Raw genomic sequence first — 14,735 nt, forward strand, 5'->3', positions numbered from 1 at the left:
GACGACAAGTCGTCGATTGAGAAATTGCGTCTTTTGTCATGAGCTTTAACCAGTTTGTTTTTTTACCAACAGGTGTTTTGTTGTTTCGCGCGAATAAACAAAAGGGTAAACAAACGAACAACTTTGAAACTTTTTAATAACTTGTTCGGTACTGCTATCGGCCCTCCGGACTCGTCTGTCTTATTGCTGGAGTGCACTATTTCATATACTGTAAACAATAGTTGGATCAATTACATTATTTCACATCAATTGCAATTACCCCCTTAAATGTTTTAAATACATTACAATTACATTAAAAACTGTAATTAATTATATGAAATACAATTTTCGACATTGAAACTTCAATTTTCTCAATATCAATGTAATGAGGCAAAATTTTAGCAAATTAACATTACAATTAGAATAACACAGAATGAAAATGTCCCAATTACATTACAATTACAATAACATTAAAACCTGTAATTAATTACATCAATTACAATTACAAATTACAATTGATCCAACTCTGATGTAAACTGATGCAATCCTGGGCAATCACTGACATAGAAAACCTAAAACGCAACAAGGGCCTATCTAAGTCTCGAAACTATTTTTTGTCAAAAAAGCAGCAAGACAAATATTTTGTTCAAATTACTTTGGTCGAGTTAATTAATGTCACCCGAAAAACTTAAATCAAGGCACTGCACTGGCCAGCACTTATACTTTTTTTTCTTGTTTTAGTTGCTCGATGTCTTCAGCCTACATGACTGTTTCTTGCAATGTTACCTTCACGGAGAGAATGTTCTGCGGAGTTGCAAGTGAGGGTTGTGTCGGGGATATTGGTGGACCGCTGGCAAGAGAGGTAACTATTATATCTGTTGTCGGTGTTATGCTTAGCCTATATATGGTTGGAGTACTTTGGTCCGCGGGCCACAGTTTTAGTCGGGGTGTCCAACATGAGGCACGCGTGCCAAATGTGGCACGCGACCTAATAAAAAATGGCACGCAAGCCGCCCCAAAAAACAGCCAATTGTCAAAAAAGCTAAATTTGTTATACAGCCAATTGTTAACGTTTATTCACAATACAGCAATTACGACGACAAACAATTACTGCTGATATTATACCATTATACTGTTTTTATTTTTTGTATAAAAGCGCTTTTAATATTATAAAAAAGTAGTTGCTAATAAACTTTGGCACGGGAAGAAGTTATAGGATAAAAATTGGCACGTCGGCATGTTTGAGTTGGACACCCCTGGTTTAAGTCCTAAAACTCAAACCACAAATAAATCAGTAATAATTAAATTGGCTCCTCCTTACATTAGCTTCGCCTTGCCAATTCTTTCTAAGGGAGATTCAACGCCATTTTGTTTTTCCAACGGTTTATCTTCATTAGCTATTTTCCCTAACTAGGAAATTGGAAAGCATAATTAAGCAAACCCTATTTGAACTTCAAAAACAGCTTTTTAGAAGGGTGTACAAACTTCAGAAAACAGGCGAAGCTTTGCTTGTTTAATTACGCATTAGTTTTTAATGTATATTGTTTGTAACATCCAACGATTTAATCTATAAAACGCGTGTTTTTGACTTTTGTGTAAACATAATAAGTTAAAAACAGACAGAAAAAACGGTTAAACAAAGGCGTATTCCAAGTTACTGTTAAAATGTAGAAATTGTTTGATGTCTGAAAACCAACACTTAAGCCTAAAAATTTGGTAAAGTAAATATACTGTATTAAAAAGAGAACAAAAAAAATAAGATAAAATCTACGTATCCCACGTACTAGAGCCAAATGATTTCTTCAGGTCTACGATCCCTCCACGAAAGAAAGTTGTTGGGTCCAGTCTGGAATCTCCAGTTGGAACTACGGCTGCAGATCAACGTACAAGGATGTGAACGGAAAGACTCAGTTCTACCCGAACTACTACACCGACCTGTTCAGAGTCATTCCCTGGATCAGGAGCAACATAGATGCGCCCGTGTCCACCGGTAAGTTGATTTACAGAACTCAGGAGCGTTTTTTTTCTTGGTCGATATTCCTGGACGAATTCTAACGAAATAAGCTAATTTAACGTTTTTAACTTGGAGGCTCCCACATGTTGTTATGTGTCATTATGGTTGGACGATGCGGCTTAACTAAAGGTAAAACCAGGGCTGCGGAGTCAGTTAAAAACAACATGAGTGCGACTTAGGATTCCGACCACGGATAAAACAATTACCAGAGTCCGACTTCCGAGTCCGTATCCGGCAAATTAGCCAATTCTGAGTCCGGCTCCTACTCTACAGCTTGTATTCCACCTTACGCCATTAAATAGGAAATTTCAGCAATTCACTCGTAGGAGTCTCGTATAATTCAACAATATTTTAACACATACTTTTCCATTTTACGCAAGCGATGTAGAAAACTCTCTTTAAACGCAATAATCCAATATTAAGACAGTAAAATTGTGGAACTTAGTAGAAATGTATGGCGCTGATTATTTCTAATTTTTGTTGTGAGCATTATTCTCGTGACATGACTTTGGTTCGTTTCGTTTCTTTCCAGTTGGATGTCAACTTCCCAGTTTGATTCACGGTCAAGCTTTCCCGACAACCACACAACGGGATTTCGTGGCAGGAGAAACTGTAGCGTTTGCATGTTCCAGCGGTAAGTCTAGTACAAATACTGGATGCCGCACTTTGACAACGTGATTTCATTGAAGCTTATCTAATTAGGTTAAAATTAAAAATATAATTATAAAAAAACAAAACAAAAAACTTGAATTAGAAATATAAAAATCTAAAAAAAAAATAAAAAAAATTTAAATTTAAAAATTAAATTAAAATACATACGCATAGTTCATTTGATCAATTAAAAATGAATTGATTTAAAATCGAAATTGGTTTAGCATACGAACGGTTATGACAAAAGTCAAAATGTTTCATTTCTGAAGGTTAATGTATCTTTTCTGAAGTGCAAGAAGTATTAACATAAAATTGCCACTAATATTTCCGCAAAGGTCGTCAGGTTTCTCTTCCAAGCGAAATATTGTGTGAAGGCGATGGTCAGTGGAGTGATCCTGTACCTACTTGTGGAGGTATTGGGCTAAATAAAATTGCATTATAACACTTGTTCCTCCATCACATATGGAGAGACATTATTGCGCAGTTGTGTTGGTAATCGCATGTTTCTAACACTAACCGAGGCTTATTTCAACTTTTTAATAAAATATGCGTGTTCTTGACATTTTGACATTTTATAGGTGATCACTAGGGCCCGCAAAAGTCAATAAAGTTAAAACTTTTAAGGACCTCGTCTGTCCACGAATCAAAGAATAAAGTTGATTTGAGCACCTAGGGGACTGTTTCTAAGAAGTTTATAGGTCAAAATAAAGTTAAAATTTGCAATAAAGTTAGATTTTTTTATTAAAGTCAAATTTTGTCAAATTATGGCTTTTAACATAGTTTTTGTGTTTCTTAAAAGTAATTTTTGTAAAAATCGTCGTGGATGCAGGCTAAATCAGGAACTGCGACACAATTAAACCATATTAACCAATAAAAGCAGGAAATCTGTCACAATGCCCACTTTGATCAGCAGTAACTTTTATCGCAAATTGTTCATTTTTTTATTATTTTACGTATTTAAATCATTCTTATAAAACACTTCATCTTCATAAACGTGGTCTTTTCGAAGATCAATAATTTGGATTTTAGGAATAGCCTACTGACATTCTGTAATACAAAAATGCCTAAGCAAGCTAAATCTATCGCCAAAAAACCTGACGGACTTTTTATAATCCATAACCTTAACTTTGCGACAAAATATTACGTTTGCGTCTGAAATAGACAAAATATTATGTTTGGGTAACTGGCATCACTTCAAGGAAAAACTGTGGCCTCTACAAACAAGCAATTTCGTTAGGTTAAAATAAAGTTAAAATTTGATAAAAATAAAGTTAAAAACATTTTTTTTAGGTTAAAATAAAAATGGCCCTAGTGACCACTGATCAGTATGTCTACGGTATACTTAAAAATAGAAGTTGCTCCAACAGACAACATATCAACAGACAGAAATAGCTATTTTGGTTTTAGCGACGTCATAAACCTTTTCAACCCTGATGAGGTCAGCTGGTTTTTGCAGCTGAAACGTCGATTTATAACTTCCCGTACACCAGAAGAGCGATTTGTGTTCATTAACCAAACCATGTTTAAAATGCCAGAAACTTATTTTTTTTAATTTCAACGCTTCAAAAGTGTTAAATTATCAATATTTTGATTTTTTAAGTTTTAACAAACTAATTGGGAAATGTTAACAATTCTTTACGTTAAACTACATAATAATCTATGTCTATACGCTAATAAGCACTTATACTATATCGTTAACCTTTGTTAAACTGCATCTCAAATGTTCAAGTACTCGTAGAGAAAATGATCGTCACTTAATCAACAAACTGTTACCGATATATCCAAAGACTAAGACGTCACTTTTAAATTCAAAATCAAACGACAACGTTTCATACTTTTTAGAAGCAGTCGATGGTGGATGCATTTCTCAAACCCTACCTCCCAACATGAGCCAAGACCCGTCCGATAGCATTGTGTCCAATGGGAGCCAAGTAACGTTCTCGTGTGCTGAAGGAACTGAGATTTCAGGATCCCAATCCTCAACTTGTCTTTCAAACGGATCCTGGTCCAATGAACCACCGTCATGCGTTGGTAAGTAGTTTTGTTGGCCGAATTTGTCACTTAGGTTGCAGTTCTTAAGATTAGTCAACTTTAAAGAGATTCAACGTTACGTTACTTTGAATTTATCAGCAGAAATACTCTAGCAAAGTTAACAACAACTGTTTATTCAAATAGAATCATTCTCATTCCATCATTCTATTTGATTATAAATGAAGCTATTTCAACCAACAAAAGCTCGTTTTATTAGTTTTTTAAAGTAAAATGTTTTCAAAGACTATAAAAACAGTTTCCTTATTTTCTGCAATCTTTTTGCAGAAACACTTGCACAAATGTGTATGCTAAAATGCCGAATTTATATCTTATTACGTCTTAGAAATGACTACATATTTCGATTGTTTTGACGCTGGTTTGAATAGTATGCAGTAATATATAATACCGTTTTAGATATTTTTGCTTTAAAGTTTTTATTATATGTTTCCCATAATAGAGATATCGCCAAATTATGAAATATAAAACCAACTACAAAAAAATGTGCTTTTAACAGGGCGTACCACGAATATCTAAATGTTGAAGCAATGCATAAACAAGTCCCCACTTAATAAAAATCTAAGCAATGAACCTCATAACGTTCTTATGCTTGTGAGGTTTGCCTTAGAGTAATTTAATCGCTTTAACCACCTTGTTTTTGCTTTATACAGCCACCCACTGTACAGTCCCACTCATTACACACGGTTACGGCGATAGAGAAGGGCTTGTTGCGATCGGAGAGTCGACTACTTTCGCTTGCGACAGCGGATACCAGATCTCTGGGGAAGAACAAGTAACTTGTAATGATGGAGGAATCTGGTCTACATCGTTGCCGACTTGTGTTGGTGAGTGCTTTGTGTGAAGTTAAATGAGTGCTTTGTGTGAAAAAAAAGGATTTTGATGTGTTCAGTTTTTCTCATAGTCACACGAAATGGCAATTTGAATTGCGGGTTGTGTGAGATAGATATACAAACCTAAACCAAATTAAAAAAATAGTATTCATATACTAAATGATGTTTATCTTTCGTCTAGCAAAAATAACTTTTTAACAGTCTTATTATTTTAGATAAAAGATAACTTAAAAACTGGTTTAAATGGTTTGCTTTTCTAACAATCCTGACGTAAATATGATGAATTAGAATAATATATATTGTTTGCAAATCGCTTCTTGCTGAAAAATATCTTCGCAAAAATAACAAGACATTGGTTACCGTTTTATGAAAGTCAACCATTTTATTAGTGTGTACTTTTATTATGTTTGTTTCATTGTTTAAAAAAAAGTTAAAAACAATTACAGGTCATAGAAAATTATCGGGTTATACGATTACTAAAAAATAAATGTTACACAGATATCGCATGTTATTAATATAAAACAGTCAGTACAATGTGAAGTTGCTTGCACTAACAGAATTTAGAAAGCATTGGCGTATGGTTGTTACTCAACTCGCAGCTTCCTAGGCTGTGACGCTCAGTTTGCAAAGAGACGGTCCCGGTATTTTCACGGCTTCCAATTCTCGACTTGGTGTTTTGCAAAACAGCAGAATTTTTCTATAGATGTCATTTTTTATAGAAGTTTTTAAAGAGACGACATATATGTCGTGAGTTCGAACCTCACTGCAGGGTATTTTGTCTTTTTTTCTAATTTATTATTGCACAATCAGTATACTAAATTGTGTGCGTTTTAAGTAATCTGTGTTAAAGTCCTACTACAATAGGCTGCAGTTGGCCTACTAGTACAACGTATTGTATCGCAAACAAAAACTCATCCATATTCCAGCCAAACAATGTCCCCACCGGCCAACAACACCCCACATGAGCGTAGTACCTCAACAGACGAGTTGGATGTTCGGGGAATACGCCATCTACAATTGCGAACCAGGATACAAGTTGATCGGATCCAACGTGCTCATTTGTATGGCGACGGGCAAGTGGTCGGGGGATCTCCCAACTTGCGGCAAAGGTAAGACATTCATGGAAAGTTAAGAAAACGACTTGTTTATTTTCGCGGTTTTAAGGCTTTTAAAGGAAACAGATATGGAATACCTATTTTTGTAAAGGGGCGTATTTGTCTAATTCTAAATAGGGTAATCAGGTGGCACTATGTGAAAACAAATTGTATTGCAATCCTGAGAATCAGGACAAATTAGAAATTATATGGAATAGTGATCCTATAAAATTAAGGAATGCACTATACGGTTTAGACGGCGATTATTAATGTTGGTTTTATCAGGCCAAGAGGTGTTTTTGAGGTTTTTAAAAGTTTACTTTCATCTTTGCCGGGATTCTAACGACACAAACATGTTTTTGCTTCGATTTTGTTATTTCATATTTTTAAAAAGTGTAGGTTCTGTAAAGTTCAGGAAAGGTACAACTTTAAGGTGTTAGGTAGGCTTTACCATTCATCATTGTGTGTGCGCGCATATGTGTTTGTGCGTGTGGTGGGCACGTGTGCCTAGATGCGTGTGGGTATGTATATGTGTGTGTGCGGTTGTTCGTGTGCACGCGCGTTTGTGTAAACTGTATAAGCCTAAATCGTGAGCGCCTTGCTGACCTGTTTTATATACTTGTCCTACCAGCACGTAAGCTAAGTAAGCTAATTTAACTACTTCAAGAATCACTAAACACGACACACAACACAGTTCCAACCAGTAAGACGTAGCCCTATTGCTTTACACAGACGTGAGCTGTCCGGCTCTCGCGGCTCCAGAAGATGGGGCGATCGTACCCACCCAAGTCACGTGGTCCAACGGGGACACCGCCCATTTCGCTTGCGATGATGGCTACAGACTGGTCGGTCCTGCCTCAACTAGATGCGGCGCCAGTGGAAACTGGTCAAATCCGGTTCCAGCCTGTTCAAGTACACTTGTTTTTTTCTTGACTTTGTGTAGGACAAAACTGTTTTGTTACGTTATGCACCGGACTAGGAACTATAGTAACAACTCCACATACCCTGTTTTGAAAAACACATTTTAAAGTATAATAAGAGGAAATGAAGAACAAAAGTTCTAGAAAGTAAACTCTAAAGGAAAAGTTCGTTTGGAGCTTATTTAATTTTTTACAGCTCTAAAGCGAAAATCATCCACAAATTTCACGAAACATCACGATAACAATCAATGCTTTATCTGTCCAGTTGTTACGGCAATTTAAACTAAAATTGTAAGGTTTTTGCGTTGTGTTTGCGGCTCTTCAGTTAAGTAACTTCCTAAATTTATTTTGGTTGCGATTGCTTGTTAAATTTATTGATATCTGATCCGTGGTTGCAACGGGTCGCTGGGCCGGTGTTCGGCTTCCGAATGGAGTTGAACCGGTGATTCATTTTTTTTTTTCAGACTGTAACTTCCACATGACTGCCAACCACGACCCCCAAGTAATAACGTCGCCTGAATGGCCGAACGGTTACCCTGATTCATCGAACTGTTTGTGGAATATCGGCGGTAGTTTTGGTTGGAGTGTCAAGTTTAACTTTCTCACACTTAGCACAAGTCCTGGCGACTTCGTCGAGGTGTGTACTGTGACGACATAATAAAAGAATATTTGACGGACGCCATGCCAGTATTTGCCGTTAGCCTAAAATATTCAGAGAAAATGTATAACCTATTAAGAAGGGAGTCAATGTTAATGTAAAGATCCGAAAAATACTCATTTTACTTAAGTGATGAAAACCACTTAATTTCTCAAAAAGTAGAATAAAAAAGACAATTTTTTTTTTTTGTTAAATTCGGTAATCTTTAGGCTGTGGTTGCTTCATATCTGAATGCTTGCTACTGGTCAGCAATTTCCGTACAAGAAAAACTATAGATTTTTGATGTATTAATATCGAAGTAGAAAATGATTTGACCTTGACTTACATTAAAGTGCTTTAAATAAATATAATTTGGTAAAATTGGAGTATACAATACATATAAATTGTTAAATGAAAAAGTTAACTTGCTATTTGTTTTGTTTTTCAATGCGAAATATTTCTCCAGAAGGGCGATTGTTTGAATGTTTACTCGGATAACTTGAAGTGTACAATCCCTATAGCAGGGGTTCTTAAACTTTTAGTACCGCGGACCCCTAAAATTTTTTTTCATCTCGCGTGGACCACTGTAGACAAAAAAATTCAAAAAAAGACGTCATAAATTGACGTCACAGTACAAATAGACTTCATAAATTTGCTGATTTTGGTCCAAAAATGTGTGAAAGTGAAATGGAGTTAAATACATTCAGTGCAAAATCGTTTTATTTTAATTAAATTGTTTTCTTTAACAAATTGATTACTTCTTAAATATACACTAATATTCAATTAGACCTTCATGGACCCTAAAACTAGTTCACGGACCCCTAAGGGGTCCATGGACCCCATTTTAAGAACCCCTGCCCAATAGCAATGTTTGGCCTAGGACCCGACTTGCTATTTGTTAAAAATCACTCGGACTTAAGTTCGTTTGCCAACGACTTGAATTGGACTTTTAAAAATAAATATACTACAGCGCATGTTGTTGTGTATCACAACCATTTTGAATTCTGAAAATGTTCTCCAGATTAAGAGCGACGGATTATTGGTGAAAAGGTTCGAAGGTAGTCAAGGACAGACCAATGTATCTGTGGATGGAGTGGACGTCCAAGTTAAGTTCCATTCCGATGAAAACATTCCCGGGATCGGTTTCTATGCTACATTTCAGCTGGGTAAGTTATTATTAATGTGCTAAGGAGAAGGTCACTTATGGGAATTTGTATTGTGCTCCTAGTATTGTTCCCAATTCCGTTCCGCGGAAACATAGTTTGTTTAAAAAATGGCAAATTTTTTTCCGGGAGCAATATTTGGAACAAAATTGTTCAAAAAATTTGTGAGACGGAACGATATGTTTTGTTATTTTTTGTAGCTAAAACATGATTAAAATATTTTGTTCCACTCTCTGCAGGAGCAACAATTGTTCCGAGAATAATATTAAATAATTGGTGGCGATAGAGAGTTCATTTTTGGTCTGTTTTTTTATACTTTTTATGTTATTTAATGTCAGCAAGTTGACATCGGGCTTAACTAATGGTTTGTTAACTGTTTTAAACCGAACTCCTCCAGCACCGTAACTGCTTATTTTTAATTTCAGAAAAATAGTATTAATATTTTATTAATTTTTAATTTACTTACTTTAAAAAATACAAAGATGATTTAGCAGCAAAATTTCTTTGAAACTTGGAATTGTTTGAAACATTTTTAAAAGTTTTTTAGCTTTTTGGTATCACAAATCCTCCTTTAATTTAAACTTTTGCAACTCTTTTATTTATATAACTCTGTAAACGCTTTATTATTGTTTCATTTAAAAAAAATAATTTGACTATCATTAATTCAACTATATAGGCTCTTAAATTTATACTCTTGAATGTTATTTTTGTTTTGAATGTTATTTTTATATTTTTTTTTAGGTTGAGCAGAAATACAGTTCAATCCGAAACACTTTTTATTGATGTTTCAATCTTACATAAATGTTTTTTTTTATTTATCAAAAACACAACAACGCCCTTTAATTTACAAATTACATTTTTAAAATGTTTTTATTCAGATTGAAGAGAGTGTAAAATCCTTCCATAATATTTGTTAATTATCATTATTTTCTTTTTTTTTTTAATTATTATTCCAAATACAGTTTTTAAAATTATTATTTCGTGTTCCCAAAGGTTGTGGGTTCAAGTCCATCGCCACCACTTCGCACAAGGACCTGGCCTCCCCCGGTTGGCCCGACGGCCCAAGTGACGCCTCGAACTGCACGTGGGTCATTACTGGACGAGCCGGCTGGCCAACTGAAATCACCTTCACCGAGTTTCGATCTACCAACGCCTACCTTGAAGTAATGAAGTCATACTTTGTGAAACAGAGTGCCAGACTTTAATGCATAGTCATAAAAAACAAAGCTACAAAGTTTAACTTGGTCAAAGCGACAAAGTTTAACTTGGTCAAAGCGACCGAGTTTAACCTGGTCAAAGCGACCGAGTATAAAGTAATAAAACAAAACAAAGCGACAGAGTTTAACTTGGTCAAAGCGACCGAGTATAAAGTAATAAAACAAAACAAAGCGACAGAGTTTAACCTGTATAAAAACCCTCATCTGGCTATTGTATGTTATTTCAATGTTTGCACATCTTGTAGAAGCCTCTTTAATCAGGGTTAATGACTCTCTAGGAATGACAGAATAAACACAAGTAGCAATGCAGTAAAATAAATAGGTTGCGCATTTACATTAAATACCTGAATCCGGACACTTTTTTATTAAGCATAGCTTGCCCTACATAAAACTGATTAGTTTAATTAAACCTAATAAAACAAAGTAACAAATGAGACTTGTTTCTGCTAAACTGTATTTTTATGGAAACCCATTTTACCTTCTTAAGCTCAATATTTGACACGATACTCACAAATAAATAAATGAAAATAAAAAACTGCGACAATTTTATAAAATTCCTTGAAGAAATATTTTTTTCTAATTTTTTTACAGGTCCTCCAAAAAAAATTCTGATATATTTTTGTTTCAAGGTCGCGGGCTCAAGTGGCGTCATTCGAAAGCTTCAAGGTCACGTCGGAGCTACCAAGGTCGTAGCGAACAGTCACGTCATCACAATTAAGCTTGTGAGCAACTCGAGTGCTGATGGGGCCCGTTTCCACGCCACCTATGCCCTGGGTTGGTAAAACAAATTCCATTTTTTTTTATATAGGATCGTTTTCTAATCGTATTACCAAGTCGTCATAAAAGTATATTTATTTATTGATGTTAGGCGTTGATAAGTGATTTTTAACTTGTTATAGAACGTGATACTGTAAAGATTTTCTCCTTCTGAACAACACCCCTTATAAAACCGAGATGTTTGTTTTGTTATAAAATTTGCCATTTAAGATTAATCAAACAGCCAAAACAAAAAATCACAAAAATTGACCAAATAGAAAAAATGTGCTGAACTTAAAAAGTGTATTCCCTAAATTTTGTTTGATTCACTATATTGTACCCTCTTCCAACTAATTCTACTTGAGATACGTTATAGTTTTGAACAACGGTTCAAACACCATGGATTGTATGAAAGAGTGTATATTTTCAATGAAATGCTTCTTGCAAAACTGAACTTGTGTTTAGTTTTTTGCCATATTGTTGTTTTATCATAGTGCATCATACTGTATTTTGCTGTCTTTTAGCATATCGCACAGATCTCTACTGCAGTTTTCTAAATATTGCCAAACTTTTGACTTGTTTTTCCCTAAGAGTTTTGAATTAAAAATTATGAGAAACAGTGGCTTAACTATGGAATCTCCTCGCCCGCTCGTCAATGGATCTAAAAAAAACATTGTTTTAAATTCGTTTCACAAGCACGACTTTTTTAGGCTGCGGCCAAGACCTTCAGGCCACTACGTCACAACTTTCCATTACGTCACCGGCCTGGCCCAACTCCTACACGCCCTCTACCGACTGCACGTGGACTATTAGCGGCGGATTCGCGTGGAGCATTTTGATTGACGTCAGGACCTTCAGGACCAAGCCGAACGATTATCTGCGGGTCGGTATTCAGCCAGTGTTGCAAACAATTCATTTTGAAATGACTTAAATTCCATCAAAGTCATTTGTAAAATAACTTACGTCGAGGTATAGTCATTTTAAATAAATACCAAGTCAAGTCCCAGTCAAGTCATAACTAGAGCAAGTCACCTTCAAGTCCTTTTGCCTTAAGAATAAAACGTTAAACTATTTAAACTGAAAACTCGTCCAATAAAACTCAAGTAAAAATAACATAAACACAACATAAAGCAAGCAAATAAGATAAATAGCTTACTTTTATAAAAACATTGCATAATGAAATCACTTATTTTCAACCCAAGTCATTTTTCTAAAAGACTTAAATCAAGTCATTTACTAATGTCACTGTAACTCTGTATTCAAAGCGTTTCATGATTTCCTATGTTTGTTTAACTACTATTTGTTTTATATCTTGAGCAAATGTGCGCTTTGAACATTGTCAACTTATTGCTTGAAACCAAACCTCGGGCACGAACAGTTAAATCAGAATAGGGTCCGTTTGTTTTACAGTAAAGCATTATGACTCGTATGACGTAGCACAAAATACGATCAAAGGAGAGACTACAGCAGCATTGAAAATGTTGCAGCAACAAACTACATTTTGTTCTGCATTTTTGCTAGTTTCGCCACCTAAATATGTATCCTAAATAAAAAGACCTCAAAAAAAAGCTTTACAGTGTTACATTTGGCATGATTCTTCGCCTTTCCTTAGCTTGGATACTTTCATAATTATATTATTTTTTTTGGGCATGATTTATTTTTTGCCAGATCGAATCTGGCAAGGAAAACGCCAAATAACTGAAAATTATCTAAAAAGCCTCAAAAAAGGTTTCAGAGTTTTATAATTGTCATGATCATTGATATTATTTATTTATTTTTTTTAATCTTTCTGTCGGTTTTGCATAATTCTTTTTTCTTTTCAGATCGAATCTGACGGGGGATTGATTCAAACACTAGAGGGCATTCTTGAGGCCACCACGATAACCGTAAACTCGCAAAGTGTCCAGCTAATATTCCACTCAGATGGTTTTCTGGAAGATAAGGGCTTCTCAATCTATTACAGTTTAGGTATGTATAAAAACTTACCAAATGTATCAAGAGCAACAAGCGACGATAAGAAACGATGAAAACTGTATTTTTCCGGCTATTTGTTATTTTCGGCTGTTGTTATAAAATATATTACACATTTGAATGAAATTCACCGTGACAAATTTGTTTAATGCTGAGTGACGAGTTGAGTTGTCTGTGGAACTTAGATTTAAAAACTGCTTTTACCAAGAGTCTCGTCTTAAATTAAAGAGTCCTCCAGGTTTACAGAGAAAATAAACCTTGGCGATGAAGCATTAATTCAGCGCGCGCGAGAAACGACCAATAATAAACAAGAGACACTCTTCAGTCACTTTCAGTCACCGCTTTAATCCTGAAAGGTAGAAACAAAAGTAATCGCAGAAATAAAAAAGTCCTAAAAGCAGTGCACTGTGGCAGGTGGAACGCCAGCAGTTTCTAAGTTTTGTCCACAACTTAGATTAAATTTTGATAAATGCATTGATGTAAGTTAAGCCTCTTCGCAATATTAAATCGACTTATAATCAAAAATTGTCTTGCTATACGCTTACGATGTGAGCAAGATGATTTTTCAATTTATTTTGTGGTTTTAACTAAACATAGATTTGGGCAAAATACCTTTTCTTTCTCAAACGAGGTTGCACGCAGCAACCATAAACTTTAACTAGGTTTAACGCGCCATCATAAACAAAGAAACCCTGATGTAATTAATAGCAGACTTCTTTTAAATGTAGTCTGCGGCTTTCCGATGACGGCCTCTGCTACCCGCAAAGTTATATCGTCACCCGGGTGGCCCCAGCCTTACCCAACATCACGGAATTGTCTCTGGAAGATAAATTCCCTTTCTGGATGGTATCTTATCTTTAACTTTACCACGGTCGAGATCTCCAACGATCAAATATATGTGAGAACTTTTGTTCTTCTTTGCTTGCAAAGTTATTTCGAATTTAAATTTGGCGAATAAAATACTGTTCGTTCGTACCGTCTGAAATAAATGGAACATATTATTTAGGATCATTCTGCAGCGAATTAATCTTCAGCATTTACTTTCATGGAAAATGTAAATTAAAACATCAACAATTCGTTAGAAATATTTGTTCGAAAACTATTTCTAAGGTTTCTAACGGTAAAGTCTTGGTAAGATCTTTAAGATTACGAAGGTTAAGTTGGGATGCGTTACAACGAAAAGTCAAACAACACTTTTACACTTCTTGATTGAAATATTATAATAGCGTATTTTAATAGCATTTCTACACAGACCCAACTTAAACAATCTCTCTTCAAGAATGTCAGATATATCAATAATGCGTCAAGGCTCAAACTTTCAAAGATTTACCTTCAAATTTAAAAGTTTTGGGATAAATCTCTTAAAATATTGGCCTGAGTTTCAGCTTACACATATGTATGCCCTATTCTTACGCTCCAGGTAAATTTACACCCGAGACGCCTAATCAGCCAGA

The 14,735-nt window shown here is 35.1% G+C and overlaps 1 protein-coding gene across 1 annotated transcript in view; it reads left to right on the plus strand.

Moving 5' to 3' along the window:
- LOC146165445 (cubilin-like) overlaps window positions 1-14,735 on the plus strand; it is a 72,832-nt gene that overhangs the window by 33,496 nt on the left and 24,601 nt on the right. Inside the window, exons 18-32 of the mRNA XM_083380928.1 lie at window positions 721-841; window positions 1,786-1,969; window positions 2,526-2,627; window positions 2,980-3,057; window positions 4,487-4,675; window positions 5,344-5,517; window positions 6,450-6,632; window positions 7,350-7,529; window positions 8,002-8,174; window positions 9,196-9,340; window positions 10,331-10,500; window positions 11,184-11,328; window positions 12,021-12,193; window positions 13,134-13,278; window positions 14,010-14,179. Of these exons, the coding sequence (XP_083237054.1) occupies window positions 721-841; window positions 1,786-1,969; window positions 2,526-2,627; window positions 2,980-3,057; window positions 4,487-4,675; window positions 5,344-5,517; window positions 6,450-6,632; window positions 7,350-7,529; window positions 8,002-8,174; window positions 9,196-9,340; window positions 10,331-10,500; window positions 11,184-11,328; window positions 12,021-12,193; window positions 13,134-13,278; window positions 14,010-14,179 (2,332 nt within the window). The remainder of the gene's footprint in view (window positions 1-720; window positions 842-1,785; window positions 1,970-2,525; window positions 2,628-2,979; window positions 3,058-4,486; window positions 4,676-5,343; window positions 5,518-6,449; window positions 6,633-7,349; window positions 7,530-8,001; window positions 8,175-9,195; window positions 9,341-10,330; window positions 10,501-11,183; window positions 11,329-12,020; window positions 12,194-13,133; window positions 13,279-14,009; window positions 14,180-14,735) is intronic.

This window comes from Ascidiella aspersa, chromosome 2 (assembly GCF_963924565.1).
Source record: "Ascidiella aspersa chromosome 2, kaAscAspe10.2, whole genome shotgun sequence".
Taxonomy (NCBI): Eukaryota; Metazoa; Chordata; class Ascidiacea; order Phlebobranchia; family Ascidiidae; genus Ascidiella; species Ascidiella aspersa.